Raw genomic sequence first — 17,046 nt, 5'->3', positions numbered from 1 at the left:
AATATCTATCTATTGTGCAATTACCATTTAAATGGCTGTAATTTGTTGCTTGTCATTTCAAAGTAACCTTAAGTGGGGGGGTTGATGCACTTTAGCAAAGCCTGAGGTTCAGATTGTTGGAAAATAAGTATTTATTGTGTGTCATCGATTATGATTGTGATTGATAATGTGGGGCCCAGTCCCCCAGCAAGGATTAAGAGGCAGTTGGTGAAAAGAATTAGGTGGGGGTTTCTCCTGGGGCTTATGGTTCTCATCTATGGTTCTCATGCACCACTTATCACTCTCACTAAGGTAGATGGTAAAGTCCCTTTTAACCCTTCCTCATGTGTTGTAATGATTGAGTTAGCTAAACTGCTCATCTCTCTGATGACTCTTGTTCTCACTGGTGGTACATCAAACTTGTGTGCTTTTCCACGCCTTGCCTTCGTGGCCCCCTATGCAGTCCCTGCTATACTTTACGCCCTCAACAACAACCTGGTTGTTCTGATGCAGGCCTACATGGACCCAAGTTCATTCCAGGTACTGTCAAATCTTAAAATTGCCTCCACTGCCCTGCTTTACTCCCTCTGTTTGGGCAAGAGCTTCCGGCCTGCTCAGTGGTTAGGCCTGGGGCTCCTCATGTTTGCAGGCGTGTTCCACAGTTACAGTAACCTGGATTTGGAGGAACCTGACAAGGGTGAAGCTGAGGAAGTTGAAAGGCTTTATATCACAGCCTGGGGGCTTTTCCTTGTGCTGGTGTACTGCTGTGTTTCAGGGCTGGCAGCAGTTTACACAGAGGGGATACTGAAGAGCCAGCAGCTTCCCCTGAGCCTACAGAACCTCTACCTCTATATATTTGGTGTGGTAATCAATGGACTGTCATCTTTTTCCTCTGCGGCAAGTGACAAAGGCTTTCTGGAAGGCTACTCGTGGGTGGTTTGGGTTATCATAGCAGGACAAGCAGCAAATGGACTCCTGATGTCTGTGGTTCTCAAACATGGCAGTGGGATCACCAGACTGTTTGTCATTTCCTGTTCCATGCTGGTTAATGCTCTGTTGTCTTGGTCCACCTTAGGTTTGCAGCTGACTGCTTTATTCCCAGTACCCGTTGCTATGATTGGATTGGCAGCTTACCTTTACTACAGATAGTGCAGTCTTTAATAAAAGAACCACCAGCACAGTTTGACCCCACAAAAGCTCTCAGTGGAGGCTACCTAAACTTTTGTTTTTTAGGGTTTTTTAATGCCTTATCTTCCATCTGAAACTTGAAACTCTTCTTTTTTTTATTTGGATTCCAACACGTATTTGTGACCATATTACTCATACCTGTTAAGTCATGTTGCCTAATTTGACTTTACGATTGTGTTACACTGCAGTAAATTCAGATCACACAGTAAACAAATGTTATATGGAGTGAATTATTTCCGATGACTGCTGCTATTTTTTTCATTTTTTTATCACCTTCTCTGCCAAGAACAACATCAGAGATAAAGTGTTATGCAGTGTTTTAATAACCAATAAAGTGTCAAAAAATAGTTTTTTTTATTTGACATTTATTTCTCATGATTTACAGTCCGCACACTGCTGCGTAAAGACATTCAAGTCACACATTCAGTGTTGACGGGGGATCAGCCACGGGATCACCTTGTGCAGCTAGCATATCCTTCAGTTCTCCTGCTGCTGTTTAAATAAAAAAAACATTTTTTTTAAGCATTTAGTTATACAACCACACATCTAGCAAAGGTTACATAATTTCAAACTGACATTTACGGAGTTGCTTATTCTCTGCCTGCAGCTGCTGGTTCTGTGCAGACAAGTAGATGGCATCCTGCACCGCTTCCAGCAGCACACTTCTGTATCTGCCCTCTGAAATCTTTCTCTGCTCTTCGCCTACCTGACGAAACACTCTGAACACCTAGGGAGATAACAGCAATGTAGAAAGGATATCATTTAGTAAAGCTTTATACAAGTATTTTTATGAAGCAGCTAACAAAGTCATTTTATATAGAGCATAGTCTTCTCTTTAAAGTCAAAACTGGTGTTTGCTTACTATGATCAATATCAAACTGTGGTCTTGTAAGCTGCCTTACAAGCTGTTAACTTCAAAAACTCATCTTCTGAGTATGTGTGGCTTTCTTTCTGTGGATTTCTCTGTAGGAATAACCTACTCTTTTAAATGTCACGATGGTCTGTCTCTCTTGCATTCTTAATTGCCATGTTTATAGCAACACACCGCTTAGATCTAGGCGAAATGCTTAATAATTTTAATGTAAGTCTGAAGTACTAAGAGCAGGAAAAGATGCAAAATATGAACTTTATATACGTGACTCCTCCCTCATACAGCTGAATCAGCAAATATCATCACTCGGGGGGGATGTGTCAGCGCTGCATTATCCATCATCAGAGCATTACGGTCTATGGCAGTGCTTCCAAATATAAATATGCGATGTTTACTGTACATAAATCCTAATGGATACAGGAATATAGTAATCAACCATACAAGGATACAGATTTTTAATAAAGTTATACAGTAAATTTAATTGCTGTTAATTTGATTAACTTTCCATAAAACATTTACAGGCAAGTTCATACACATGTTTACAACAACTTGTCATCACTATGTGTTGTCATGCCCTGTGATGACCTGGCTGCCTGTCCTGAGTGTATCCCCCACCTTTCATCAAAAGTTAGCTCTAACAGGCGCTAGGATATAGATACTGTCTTTTGAGCTCAAGGGAAATCTTGTATTTGATAGCTCAGCTACTATAAAACTTGTTGCACATTTTTAAATCAAAGAGTTAAATGTCAGCTTGTGTTTTACGCAATTGTAGTTATTGAGAAGAACAATATTTACATAGCTACGACCTCTCTTAAATAATCTGGAAATCCAGACGAATTGATGACAGCTAAAAATTTACACATGGTAATGATTTCCAAGACTGAGTCACAAATTATGATCGTCCTTATGAAGATAGAAATGTAACTTTGGTGTTTTTAATGTCAGAGGCAGTTCAGGCAGACATGAGTTTGCTGAAAGTAACAAACTAATAAAATGTGAATAAGTCCTGTTATTTGAATCATGGTTATTTCTCCCACCTGCAGGCTCTCCTCCCTGAGACAGTGCAGCTCTGCTCGGTGTCTGTCATATTGATCCTGTAGGTCTTTTTCAGCTTGCTGGGCCTCGGCACGCAGGGCCTCTATCTGCAGTACTAGGACCTGTCTCTCTCTGGTCAGTACCAGCAAGTCCCTCTGAGGACCTTCTTTCTAACACAGGAATGCACAAACCATAAAATTATGCAAGAAAATAACATAATTATACAGTGAATTCCACTGCCTGCCATAAATCCAGCCTTGCATTAATTCAAACTGACTCAGCAACCTCAGCTAAGATGGATCACAAACAGAATAGTGTTAGTGTATCTCATTATCTCACCGGTAGGTTTTCCTGTGCCAAGTCTCTCTCCATCTTCTCCACCTCCTGCTGAATTAATCTCCCATGATCCTCCTTAAGTTGCCTCCTCCGTTCCTCTGCTTTGTTGTGTTCCAACTGAGACTAATCATTAAATTGGCAAAACAAATGCCGTTGTGTGGGCTGCCCACTCTTGTGCACATAAATAATTTTTAGATGGTGAAAAGATTATTGATTCAGCCTTGTTACTGCATTATCCAACCACATGCATGGTTTTGGAAAATGCCCAAACCCCTTTTGTTCTTGCACATTTTAACGTGTTGTCGGAAAACCAAATCTGGACGTCAGGTTAAAACCTAGAAGTCCAAGAAATTCGCTGTAGACTTGCGTCGATCAGGGCAGGAGTGTTGAACATCTTCCAACATTTCAACTGTTACCAGGAGCCAAATTGAAGTGGAAGCTTAAAACTTCGATGAGTTGGTGTTTCAACCGAAGTGAGCTGAAGGTCAGCATTACTCCAACATCATGCCTATAGAGAGGCTAGATGGAAGCTGGTCGTGCATAAAAGACAAACACCTACTTGCTTGGAGCTCACTGAAAGGACTAAGTTCAGATGTTTCAAAAAAAAGAGTAACACTGCTCATCTCATCCCCAAGGAAAAGCATTTCAGTGGCAGAATCGTGCTATGCATATGCTTCACTGCAGCATATGTGGGACTATATTCCCCATCTACATCATAGGGTATTCAAGTAGTGTAGGGGTCTGAGTATTTTCTAAATGATCTGTAATAAATTAGAGTTTGTAATGCCAGATGATGTGCTTTACTTGTTGACAGGCAGGGGAATTCCCAGTAGCAGCTCCACTCTTGAGTGTCTCCTCCCTGAGAGCCTCCTTCAGCTGCTGGATTCTCGCTACTCTCTCCTGGACCTTTTCTGCATTCTCTTTACCTTCTGGGAATATGAGAAACAAACAGAATACGCCAGCTGTGGTTAGCCATATGGAACCGTGACTTTTGAATCTGAGTATTTTACCTGTAATATGTTCTTCCATTTCCTGCCTCAGCTGGTCCTGTAGACATTTCATTGTATCTGTACCCTGCCTGCTGTTGGGGTGATGATCTCCAGAAAACAGCAGATTGCTATTTGAGGTCTTGCAAGTCTGCCAAGTAATATAAAACATGGAGCTCATTTTATTGTGTTGAAGACACTTTGTGTTCTAGTTTTTGCTACACTTGTGAATAAATGTAATAATTCGGATATAAACCTTTATTTTGACTTTTATCTTTTCTGATTCTTCCCGTCTCTTCTCCCATGATTGATTTTTCACCATCTGTTGTGGTGATCACAGCACAGACTCAAACTCATTATTTGGGAAGCATTATTTTCCATGAGGCTGATTTTATGAATTACCTGCAGGTTTTGCGTGAGCTCGGCCAGCTCGTAGATGCTGTGAACTTCACTGTCCCCCTGTGACATTATCACGCTTCTTAGATCAGTGATGCTGTCACGAATCTTTTGCTCAGTTGCCCTTGGACTCCAGCAACCAGTGGTGGGCTTAGTTGCAAAACCTCTCACTTTCTGGGCCAGATTTAAAGCAGAAGGTGTCTCGTTATCTAGAAGACCTGAAAGGAGGAGGGTTATTTTTGTTTTGTAAATCACACATGCATATTTATTTCTTTGTATGTTGATGTGGTGTAGCTCAGTACCTTGAGGGTTAATGCAGTAAATGAGGACAGTCCTGCTATTTCCTTTTAAGGCATCATTAAGCAAACGAGGCAGGAGGCTCACACTGATATTAGCAGCAGGATTTGGGATTTGGTCCAGGACCTTCAGCAGTGGGTTCACTCTGAAAATATATATCAAATATCACAAAGTGGATATGCTATCCAACCATCCAGTTATTTATTTATTTCTTTTTTTGCCATTAATCTGGGTTCAGGTCCCAAAGATGCCCAGACCTCCCTCTCCCCATCCACTTCCTCCACTTCCTTCAGGGGAACACCAATACATTCCCAAGCCAGCTGAGACACATAATGGGCCTGGATCTGGGTCTTCTCCTGGTAGGACATGCCTGAAACACCTCATTCAGAAGGGATCCTAGTCAGAAACCTAAACAACCTTAGCTGGCTCTTTTTGATATGAAGGATTAGCAGCTCTACTCGGAGCTCTTCACCCTGTCTCTAAGATATCAGGACATAATATAATATAGTAATAGCATATAATATCATATCAGAAATTAATGTGGGTATAAAATCAATACATAAAGATATCTAGGCCTTTACAGGTCTTTTAAAATGAGGTAAAAACAACTTGAGCTGAATTACAACACATGACAAATTACATCTTATTATTATTATTTTATCAAAAAACTAAGGCAAAATGCAAAAGAAGTATCTGAAAAACTAAGTACACCATCCACCCATCTTCATGTTGCAGGGGGAGAAGACTTAGCAGAGAAGCCCACACCTCCCTCTCCCCAGCTTATCTGAAAGAACACTGAGCCAACAGAGAGACATCATCTCTCTGGCATGTCCTGGTCTGCCCCGGGGCCTTCTCCTGGTAGGACATGCCTGAAACATCTCACCTGGGAGGCATCCAGGAGGCCTCTTAGTCAGATACCTGACTAACCTCAGCCAGCTCTCTTTGATGTGGCTCTACTCTGAGCCCCTCCCAAATGACTGAACTCTGCACCTTACCTCTAAGGGAGAGAGCAGCCATGCTAAAAGCCAATTCCAAATGACCTGCTGAGATTGAAAAGGCGGTTTGTGTTGTGTTCATGCTCTAGCACACCGACATAAGAAACCATGCTGTAAAATGTAGAATTAATAATTTTTAGCTTGAATAAAGCTTCTACTCATAAAGAGAACTGATGTCAAAAAATTACATTTCTGAGGCAAATGCTGTCCTCCCTGTTGATCTGACCTAATTAACAGGACCATATAACTGCAGACATTTTTGACTCATCGCAGCCAGAAAAGTACAGGTTTTACTAATGAGGTGAAGGCTGCAAGATACTTCAGGCAATCACTCTAGTGTACTGCGGCACTCGCATTGGCATACTCCCCTCACATACCCAACACCCTTTTAATCATGCTGTATAAGCTGTCAGTTCCCTGCTCATTCTTTCACTGCCTGCCTGTGAACACTGCTTTCCCCAAAAGCTATGCCGCTACTTCCTTCCATTGTTACTGAACATATTTCAAAAAGGCCATCCCCCACCCCAGCATCTACCTGTAGGCTCTGAGTCAAATTCACTCCCTGTTGAGTTGGATATGTTTTCTTGTAGAGATGAAGATCTGAAGCTGGTTTGCTGAGTGAAATAACATTAGTGTCATATAGATTTTTGTTTGCAATGATGATGGACAGGCTGACAGATGAGGTCTTTGGACTATAGTGTTTGTAGGCAACATTGTGGTCTTTAGTGAGAGTAGAGAGCACGCTGGAAGAGGTAGGGGTAGAAGCAAGACAGAATACATGTGTGTGAATAAGAGGGACACCGGTGGAAAGGTGAAGCTGTAAGGAGCAGAGGTGGTGAAAGCAGATGAGTTAAAAAAAAAAAAAAAAAAATAAAAAAACTTGGTTTGTTTCAACCATCCAAAGAGGTGAAGAAGAGGCAAGTGGAGTGAGCGGAGACAAGGTTCAGGGGTGGTAAAGAAGTGAAAGGGAAGGTTTACAAGATGGTAATGAGACCTGCTGTGATGTATGGTTTGGAGGTGCTGGCACTGACATAAAAAAGACAGGAAGCAGAGGTTTAGAGTCTCAGATTTTCAATAGAAGTGACCAGAACGGACAGGATTAGAAATGAGAACATCAGAGGGACAGCTCAGGTTGAGTGGTTTGGAGACAAAGTTAATGAGGCAAGGCTGAGAGGGTTTCAATATGTGCAGAGGAGGGATTCTGCATAAATTGGACAAAGGATGTTGAACATTGAGCTCCCAGATGGGAGGGAAAGAGGAAGACCTTAGATAAGATTACAATCCAAGGGATAGTGTGAGACGGGGGGCAGATGATACACTTTGGCTACCTTAAAGTTGTTTATAGGACAGATATAGAATCACTTTTGACTGGTGTAGATTTGGCCCCAACATCACTCTATTACAAAAACACCTACTCAGAAAGTCACAAGAGGTACATTCCTCAACTACAAGAATCCATCAAGAAAAGCAGTTGTTCCTACAAGACGATTTTGTTCAGGAATAGCAATATATACTACTTATCTCCTATAATCTATGCCTACAGCCAGAGGTAAAAATAAATAAATAAATAAATAAATATAGCACATCTCCCTCCAGATGATGACCACAATCAGAATAATACTTTATCAGTTTGTGGTAGATCATTTCAAGTTCCACTTGCCCATGTAATAGAGATCTCATTGGCTATGTCACTGACCCTCTGAGGTCAGTCCTACTGGCTCCTCCTGCCAGGCTGAACAGCTGAAATCTGCTGCGGCAGACATCTGACTCCACCTCCTCTGGATGGAGTTTCCACTCAACAGTCACCATGAACAGGGAGCTACATCTGAGAGAAACACAGCATAAACATTTGACAAGTTCATATGGAAATTTATGAAAAAATAGGGCAAGCTGACTGACACCGTGCAGAACAACTCAATCATAAAAGCCAGAAGTAAATTTTTTATCGCTCAGGCACTTGGATTTATTGCAATTAACCAATTTAATGAATGGATCCAAAGTGATTTTGTAAATGGATTAGAGTTCATAAAAGTTGTGCTTTGTATGACCTACCGGCTGGAAATGGAGCCTGTGTTCGCCTTCAGTGTTTCCCTGCATGTTTCGTACAGGTTATAAGCTTCTTCAGCTGAACGCACACACACCTCACATAATCCTCCTATGAGACTGAGAGAGAAAAGAGGGCATGAGCATATATAATACAGCTTCAGTGTGTATATGTTTTATATGAGGTCTTTGTTTATCATTAAAATGCAAAATTGTGACACACCTTCCAAGCGCTGGATGTGTTACAGGTTGTAGAGTCTGTCTGTTGAGGCTCAAGAGATCCACTGCACTGCCGTCTGGATAAAACTGACATTGAAAAACATTAGCTGTCATCATGTGTTTTATTGCATCTATTATCCTTTGGGGCTCTGCTACTGAATACAAGGACAAACCTGAAGGGATGACACAGAGATGAATAACTCGCCTTTCACTCTTGACTCCATACAGCTGAACAGGTTAGCCACGACCTACAAGCGAATCAAGGGTATGATTGAAAATATAAACACATAAAATCTGCAAGTATTAAATGCAGTTTTGTTTAGAGCTCCACCTGTCTGATGACACTGCTGTCAATAAGAGCTCTCGTCGTCTCTGTGGAGGCTCCACATATCAGCAGTGCTGCGTTACACCCACTAGACATGCACTCGGTGAGAGGCTGCAGGAGCTCAGGGTGAAAACTCTGCAGATTTACACTCAAGTCTTTCAGTTTCCAGCCATCAAAATATCAGGTAGTGAAAATATGTGCAGTGGAGCAGAAAAAGGTTAAAATAAGAGGTCAGGAGCTGTTTTGTACCTTTATGCTGTCAACAGTCACGACTTGGTCGAAAGAGAAGGCCTTGGCTGCCTGTTTGAAAGAATGTAAGCAATCTTGAAAGCAAATTAACAAATACTTTCTGAAGCATGTGTGTGAAGTCAAATGACTTACCTCATTATTTGATGATTTGTAGTAAACACTATGTCCTTCTTCATCAATAACAACAGATTCTTTACCCTCTGTGCATTCAAAACCAAGTTAGTCATTCTGCAGTGACAGTATAGCAAATATTCAGGTATACTGTCACTGTCCCAGCCTTACCTGGTTTTGTTGTAAGTACAACTCCCACTCTCACTGCGTCAGCTCCCTAAAACATTAAAGATCAATGACAGAGACTCCAACAAGAGTGCCTTTAAATTCTGCATTATTCTGATGTAAATATACCCCTGCTTTAAAAAGATGCTATTTATATACTGTGTAGAATATGAATACTCACAGGTGCATCCATGTTAACAGTGGCCATCCTGCGTCTGACAGCCACTGGCGCACCTGGATTTCATTTCAGATGGATGAATTATTAATGATCCAGAGGCTACTTCCACTGGTGAAAGTGAGCAGGGTTCTGTTACCAAGACGGACAGAGCGGTCAGAAATGGGGTCACTGATCAGCAGTACTATCTTTTTAAGCAGGGAAAAATAAAATAGGATTTATGAAGACTCGTTCCATGATCACATTTACAGTTTGTACACACTAGAGAAATACAACAGTTGTGACAGTGTAATTAAAAACTCATTTTTCTGCTATTGCCCTTTTTATGAGAAGGCACACTTTATACAAGGGTTGTAAGTTAAATAATGGCTATACAATGGTGATACCATGGTTAATTATTAATTGCAAGAACATGCTGCTTGTGTTTTACTGACTTAACCTTGTAAGAAACATAAGGGTGATAGCCATTATTTATTTGAAAAATTGGCCATATATATATATATATATATATATATATATATATATATATATATATATATATTATGTTAACTTATATTTCTCTGTGTGTGTTCCAGGAGGACAACTTCACCATTAGTGGTTTCTCTTATATAATACAAAAGACAAGACAGTGAGCACACTGGGTGGAACACTGGTATTGTGGTTAGCACTGTTGCCTCATAGCAAGAAGGCTCCTGGTCTGGACTCCATCTGGGGCCTTACTGTGGAGTTTCCCCGTGCCTGTGAGGGTTTCTTCCAGGTATTCTGGCTTCCTCCCAAAGACATTCACTTAATAATTTAAGAATCAATTGGGAGAGCAAAAAAGATCCACAAACTCTTTTAATAAATAGTTAATAAGTTGTCAATAGACTTCTCCTCTACTCTGGATGGATTCAAAAGACTTCCTCACAGCCCTGAAACTTTTTGTTATAGATTATTATTATTATGAAACCTCTAATTAGACCCTTTATAAAAGTTGAAAGTAGAACCCAACAAAGATGGATGCTGTAAATGTGGGCAAAAATAAACAGTGTCAAAAATCAAGTGTGATGTTGCATCCCGCTGCTCGGCTTCACATGCTTCAAGACACAAATTCATTATCAGAGTCTCCCGCTGGGCTTCTGGTGTGTTGCATACAAGTTCTCAGGCAAGTCCTCCACTACACACTTGTCTGTGTTATCCAGGAAGATGATGGCATCCCACTAATGGGGCTACTGCTGGCATAAAGAATATCATTCTGCTCCAGTTTGCGCAAAGCTGAAAAGCCTGGTAATAAATACACTTTGTGGGTTTCACGACTAAACTTAAAGCAAATCTTATCCTTGCTTAAAAAGCAAACTGAAGTGGCTGCTCTTAAAGTGGTAATGAGCCTCAAATGAAACGGATGACTCAGTGAGTCAGCAGAAGATAAAAAGTATCCGATCTAGAGAAGATAATATGTCATGGTTTCAGCGTTTAAATTTACGGCTTCAAATACAACAAAAAATGTTTTAATAAAGGAAAAGAATTCCTGTTAATATTAAAAAAGGAACTGGAACTAGGAGAAACTTTAATCTCAGAGAATCCTCACATAAAATTTCATTATAATACGTGTTTGCTTTATTTGACAGTTTGAAATGGTTGTTAAAGTACACATTTTTGTTTTTTATTCATATTTTTTAAGGGTTTCCTTGTCGTACAGTGAAGCCAAGCAGAGTTATAAACTCTTAACATCCACTTTTTACAGCTTGAGACCTTTTGGTTGCCAGAAGAATATCCCTGTAATAGACTGGCGCCGTGTCCGGGTATATCCTGCGTCTCACTGCATGCCAGCTGGGACAGGCTCCAGCCAGTGGTTAAGATAGTGGATGGATGGATATGGGAGAACAAATCTGTAGCTAAACGTGGATCTTATGTGTTTTCATGTCCAGCCAGTTTAGACATGGATGAGTATTTTTTGTGTGAGCTGTTCACCAAGTTGGAGCAGGTATGTGCAACTGGCTTAATCCATCAGTAATTTTCCTTTTCTTCACATCTTTTTTTTTTTTTTTTTTTAAAGAGGACTCACTGAGAAAAAACCTAATGTTTTGTACATCTTCACCACTAATGACGAAGAAAATAAATTCACACTTTTGCACCCGTCGTCCCAGATAGCGAGCCTCAAGTGGGCAAATTTGCACTCCTAACATGATCTTGGGTAACTGTCAAAACAGAAGGGACAGAAGCGAGCACCGTGGTTTTCACCTTTGCCTGTTAGATCGTGTTAATTTGATGACTGATAGTGAGAGTGGTGCTTAAAAAAAGATGGGGGCACTCTTTTTTTTTTAGAAAATGTGAGAGAACTCAATTTCTAAAAGAACTAAAAGGATGAGTCGGTGCACTCATGCACATTTCAGGTTCTTTAACGGCAAATGTATTGAGTGTCAAAGTGTCTAATTTTTAAAAAAATGCCACAAAATCCAGGACTGAGTGAGCAGCGTCACTGCATCTAATCAGGTTAAAGTTTATTCAGACCTTATTTTGATTACAGCTTAAGCAATGATTTCTCTTAACTGTAGATAATGTGAAAGATGTAATGCAAGCGGTGTTAACAGGAAAACTTTATTCATCAACCTTATTAAAACAAACATGTCATAAAAGAGTAACTTTATCATATTCACATCCTGTGAAGGATAGGTTCGCCCACAGTTTATGGTATGTATTTATGGTATGTAGATTTATACTAGCTAGATTTCTAGTTGGAAATGCAAATTATTCATTTATTTATATGTAAAATAGCAACATCTCTTTCCAGATTGTTTCTAGTTGCTTTGTTTTTTTTTCCTGACACTACTTTCTAGCAAAATATTAGAACCTATTTAAACTGCCCTCTGTGAGGTTTGGATTATCAGACCAGCACGGGAAGAAATTAGGCTGGTTTACATTAATAAATGCAATTTTTCAATGTTCAGAGCATCACAACCAAGCTTCCATTTTCCTGCATTGAGTTTAAGAGAAGGAGATGCGGTAAACCTACCCTTTAAGCATTCATCAGAACCAAACATATTAAACACTCACATAGTTTAATGTACTTATTGTGGATTATACAAATATACCCCAAAACAAATCTGACGTAAAGGCAGTTTTTTTTTTTCAAAATTAAATGCACTAAGGTGTAACAGGCCTCTATTGATCCGATTTCAAGCAGCCACAAAAAATGGTTAAAATCACGAGATTCCACGCAAAACGAGCTCATCAGGGATAGAAGCGTTAATAATTGAAGTGCGGCATGACGTCTGTCATTTGCAGAGATTGCTGGATGAAATCTTTCTTCAAGATTTGCTTCACTTTTGTTTTTCATCTGGAAAAAGAGATGAAAACAGCAAACAACAAAGTGATCATGATGATGATGCCAGTGAAAAATCTCACAAATGAAAAATCATCAAAAACAAAAAAAACTAATCTGAAGCGCTCACCATCCATGTCGTATGTCTTCTGCATCAGCCTGGGTGCAACCATCATGCGACGAGGAAATGCAGCTAAAGTTAACAGGAAAAAAACCCATCTGGTGTCATTCACAACAGCCTCACCAAAACTACACATGTAAGAAAAGATCCTTTAATCCGTGTCCTCTACCTCTCTGGCACTCGGGACGGCCACGCATGGTGGTTCCCTCGATGGGATGGCCCTCGCTATCCACGCACCAGCAGTAGCCGGTGGCGTGCCAGCACTGCATTGGCTTGTAGCGGCCCTGCTCGTCACACTGGGGCTTGTATGAACCAATCTTGCTGGGTCCGGGTGCTGCCTCCACCTGGCATTTGGTCTTGATGGTAGTGGCTGAGCGGAGAATATTCAGACATTCATTTTGGTTTTATTTACCAGTTAAAAATTAAAAAGTCATTAATAAAGACTGTAAAAAAAAAAAAGGCATTTTGTTGAGAGTTTAATGGGAATACAGATCTCAGATAGCTTAGCACAGCTCACAAACATGAAACACGCATGAACAACATCCAATCATTTTTCAACATTTTGTATTTCTTTCTTTTTTTTAATATAAATCTCTAAAAAAAAATGACTTAAATGCCAAACTAGTGCATACTAGTAAAACAGGAAAATCTGTATTTGCTGTTATAGCAACTATTTGGGTAATAAAACACTTAAAAGTGAAGGAAAGAAAAGTTGAGCTAACCTGACTGAGGTGTGGGGGTTGCAGGCTGCTGCTGGGCCATGTTGAAGATAAGCCAGTAGCGCATCCAGGTCTCAAAGCTCTACAATACAGAAAGTGTTAGATAAGCATGGCTAAAAGGACAGTCGCCATTTTTCATTTTTATTTTAGCTACGTTAGCAATGTGATCACTGCGTGTGACACTTCACCTTCCACTCGCTATCGTTCATCTGCTGCTTCAGGGTTTGCAGGTTGGCCAGGAAGGTCTCGTTGAACTGAGGCAGCTCGGAGTCCTGTTCAGAGCACGTTCGAGAGCTTACCGTCAGCAACACATCAACACGCAGGTAAGGAATGTGAGGCTAGACAGTGTTTGCAACCTACCTGCATGAGATCCATCAGCTGTTTCTCCACACTGACAATGGCAGTGTTCTGCAGTTTCTGGAGGAAGGGAGCATTCAAGTTGAAATTAATTATTCAACTTTTAAATCCAAGCATTAGCAATTAATTTGAAGCCTTAAATGAATCCCAGCTGCACGCAAATATGAACTTTTTCCCAGAAGATGGTGTGCACTTACAGTCAAGGGGGTCTTGGGTGCTGTGGAGTCCTCGGTGAAGTCCATGAGGAGGGGCAGGCTGTTCATGGGCATGGCCATCCTCACTGGAGCCACAGCTGGAAAAAAAAAAATTAAAAAGAAGAAAAAAAATCAGCGACAACAACAAAAAACTTAAATAAATGCAAGTACAAGAAAAAGTAGCTCTTTTTATGTCTAAATTATTAATGCTCAGCAGAAACAAATTGAAAAGTTGGACTACATAATAAATAGAGAATTAAAAAAGCAATGTGTTTTTGTTTCTTTGTTTAACAGTATCTCTCGAGACGCCTCTGTTTGAAATCTTGTCTTAATGCTATTAACATAAAAATATCACACAGTTAACCTTTTTCTCCCCATGAGTCACCATAAACTTTTCATTTCTCCATCCACCTTCAAACTCAGCTTCTGTAAAGTAAACTCTCACTTCCCTCCTCAGCGTTCCAGCCCGCGTCCGCCTGTCTAATTAAAACTATCACTCAAAATGACACATCCCCTTAGGGCTCTGTGTGGCCATTAAGGTTTTAGTGCTCGACTTTACCGTGAGATGAGCGGGTCAGCTGTTTGTTAATTCTGTCCGAGTTCTTCTGTAGAGTGTGGATCTGCTGCTTTTGGCTAAACACCGTGTAGGCAGTGAAGACCTGGCTGGCCACCAGCAGGCAAGCCAAGGTTGTCAGACCCGCAATTTTCAAGGCACGACTGTTGGAGCCTCTGTGAGAAATAGAAAAGTATGTGTCACTAAAAGGTTGGAGGTAAATCAGGAGGTTGGGGGGAAGAAATGAAGGACATAAAAAACGGTAAAACAAAACGTGGGATTCCAATAAAAATATTCTTGGTATGAAAGTGACGTGAGGGGATTTCTATAAGTGTGTGACATTTTTAAGGCCTGGGTGAGTCATTTGGATTTTGGACAGTCCACACACAAAAATACAATAACAAAAAAAAGGAAAGCCACAGTTTCCTTTAGTCAAACCTGTAGATGATGAAAAATGATCATGATTAGTGTGTAAAATGTTAATTTACCGCACATTATGTGATGTAAAGGAAGGGACAAATCTGTGAAGAAAACAAGGAGGGGGAGGGGGGGATTGGCCTTTGTCTCTCCTTTGTTTGCCTTTGAATTTCCTTTAAGATTTATTTTCTTTTGTTCCTTTTTTAAATTTGAATCTTTAAAGATATTTGTTTGGTTTTTCAGTGTGGGGGACAGGAGTTGAAAATGGGTAGGATATGTTGGGGAGGAGAGATATAACACACAGCTGTGATCCAGCTGTCTGGGAATCAAATCAGTAAACCATAAAAAAAACAATTATTTTCCGTCATGTAAAGAGCAGCAAATCTGGAAAATATATAATTTTTAAAAAAAAAAGTTAGATTAGATAAAAAAAAGAGTGATCTCAGATCTAATTACTGCTCCTTCTTTTATTTCAGCCAATAGAATGTGAGTATCACTAGTTACTAGGCAGATACATTCTTCTGGCTTCAGCAGGAAGTCATATTCAACTATGATTCAAGTTAAACTTGCAAATTAAACAAAGGTAGATAGGTGTAAAATGATTTTTCTCAAATACAAACGTATAAGGACAATGTTACTTTTTCATTATTGCTGGAAAACATTAAAAGTGAAAGTCAGAAAGTCATATGTTTACATATCCGCTTTTTAAATCGCGACATTAGTCTGTTCGATGCAATTTATTTGTTTATTTTTTATCATAAATTCATGTATACCGCCAATATAATCTGTGTCGTAAAGGAAAATATAAAGTTTGTTTATCTATTATTTCCAATCAACAGTCCACACAAAACGTTTATTCATAAATCAGATTCTAATCGATTATCAAGTTGTAATTCTTGTAGACTGTATTTATTTCTAACTTGTATTGTTCCCAAAAAAAGGCATTTTCTTTTCTCTATTAGCCAATAACAACTGCTGCGTCACCAGTTACTAGGCAGACGCCTTGTCCTGGCTGAAAGGGGAAGTGCGGTTCAGTGAAATTAAGAAGTAAAACGAAATGTTTTAAAAGCATTATTTGTTGTAAACATGAATACATACATAAATAATATTATAATATATAATTATAAAAGATAAAAACGAAATAATTTTACTGCTCTTTTAACTAAAAAGGAATAAGTGCAAATCTGAAACAGATGGGCCTACCTTCAAAGTTAAATGTCATAAAATGTATCTTTGCTATTGCTAAATGAAATTAAAGGAAATGTGATACTGCTGCATGTAAGCAACTAACCTTTGGTGAAAAACTTCAGTTTTTTTTAATTTATTCTGCTCTATCTGTGTGAGCCAATTTAAAAAGGTGCACTTTATTGAAAATAATAATAATTTTTAAAGATACAGCACAAACAGCTGCTATGGATAAAGTACACTCTTCTCACCCTCTTGGTGCTGCAAGGGGAAGAAGCGTCTCCTCACTGTCTGCCAGGTTTCCCCTGGCCAGGGGTGCATCGTCTGGAGAGTGGGCCATCTGTGTTAGGAGTTCTTTCCGTTCCTTCAAGCAACAAACTGAACAATGAACAACACGTCTAGAGCATAAATTGCCTACAAAATGAGGAAAAGAAAACCAGACGGGTTCCACAGAAAGCCTCTCTATTTAAAAAAAAAAAAGAACAAGAAGTTGTGGGACGGATCACTAGCGCCACTCTGATTGGCTGATTTAATAGCATCATCTGTTGACAGAGGCAGACAGCAGCGACATAAGCGACGGTTTAAGATCTAGAATTTACCATTATTGTTTGATAGTATAGTATTTTCAGTTGCCTCTGCTAATTCTAGCAAGTAAACATTAATTATTTGTAAATATAGATAATGCTGCTAGTAATAATACTACAGTAGTTTATTAGATGACTGAATTACTACATCAATGAAAATACATACTTTAGGTTTCATTACTAAACACTGCACATTATGACATTTAGGTAGTTGTATTAGTAAATAAAATACATGTTATATAATT

At 39.6% G+C, this 17,046-nt stretch overlaps 2 protein-coding genes across 2 annotated transcripts; one reads left to right on the top strand and one right to left on the bottom strand.

Annotated features, from left to right (window-relative positions):
• Positions 1-50: 50 nt before the first annotated feature.
• slc35a4 (solute carrier family 35 member A4) lies at positions 51-1,514 on the top strand. The gene has a single exon (XM_040016517.1). It carries the CDS (start codon positions 151-153, stop codon positions 1,126-1,128), a length of 978 nt encoding a protein of 325 aa, XP_039872451.1. The 5' UTR covers positions 51-150; the 3' UTR covers positions 1,129-1,514.
• A 10,298-nt stretch (positions 1,515-11,812) lies between these two features.
• Positions 11,813-16,666, bottom strand: cd74a (CD74 molecule, major histocompatibility complex, class II invariant chain a). The gene is made up of 9 exons (XM_040016360.1): positions 16,469-16,666; positions 14,622-14,791; positions 14,066-14,160; positions 13,872-13,928; positions 13,700-13,783; positions 13,515-13,593; positions 12,962-13,162; positions 12,802-12,864; positions 11,813-12,686 (listed from the first exon to the last, which is right to left on the bottom strand). The coding sequence occupies exons 1-9, from the start codon at positions 16,555-16,557 to the stop codon at positions 12,670-12,672; spliced, it is 855 nt and encodes a 284-aa protein (XP_039872294.1). The 5' UTR covers positions 16,558-16,666; the 3' UTR covers positions 11,813-12,669.
• Between the last annotated feature and the right edge of the window lie 380 nt (positions 16,667-17,046).

Source organism: Simochromis diagramma, unplaced genomic scaffold (assembly GCF_900408965.1).
Source record: "Simochromis diagramma unplaced genomic scaffold, fSimDia1.1 OVJJ01000685.1, whole genome shotgun sequence".
Classification (NCBI taxonomy): Eukaryota; Metazoa; Chordata; class Actinopteri; order Cichliformes; family Cichlidae; genus Simochromis; species Simochromis diagramma.
This window is presented reverse-complemented; position numbering and strand designations above follow the sequence as displayed.

Coding starts and splice junctions, on each gene's coding strand:
- slc35a4 (XM_040016517.1), top strand. CDS start 151: ATGATTGTGATTGATAATGTGGGGCCCAGTCCCCCAGCAAGGATTAAG.
- cd74a (XM_040016360.1), bottom strand. CDS start 16,557: ATGGCCCACTCTCCAGACGATGCACCCCTGGCCAGGGGAAACCTGGCA. Junction 13,929..14,065: donor CACCCAAGACCCCCTTGACT/GTAAGTGCACAC, acceptor CCCTTCCTCCAG/AAACTGCAGAACACTGCCAT. Junction 13,163..13,514: donor AACCCCCACACCTCAGTCAG/GTTAGCTCAACT, acceptor TTCTCCGCTCAG/CCACTACCATCAAGACCAAA.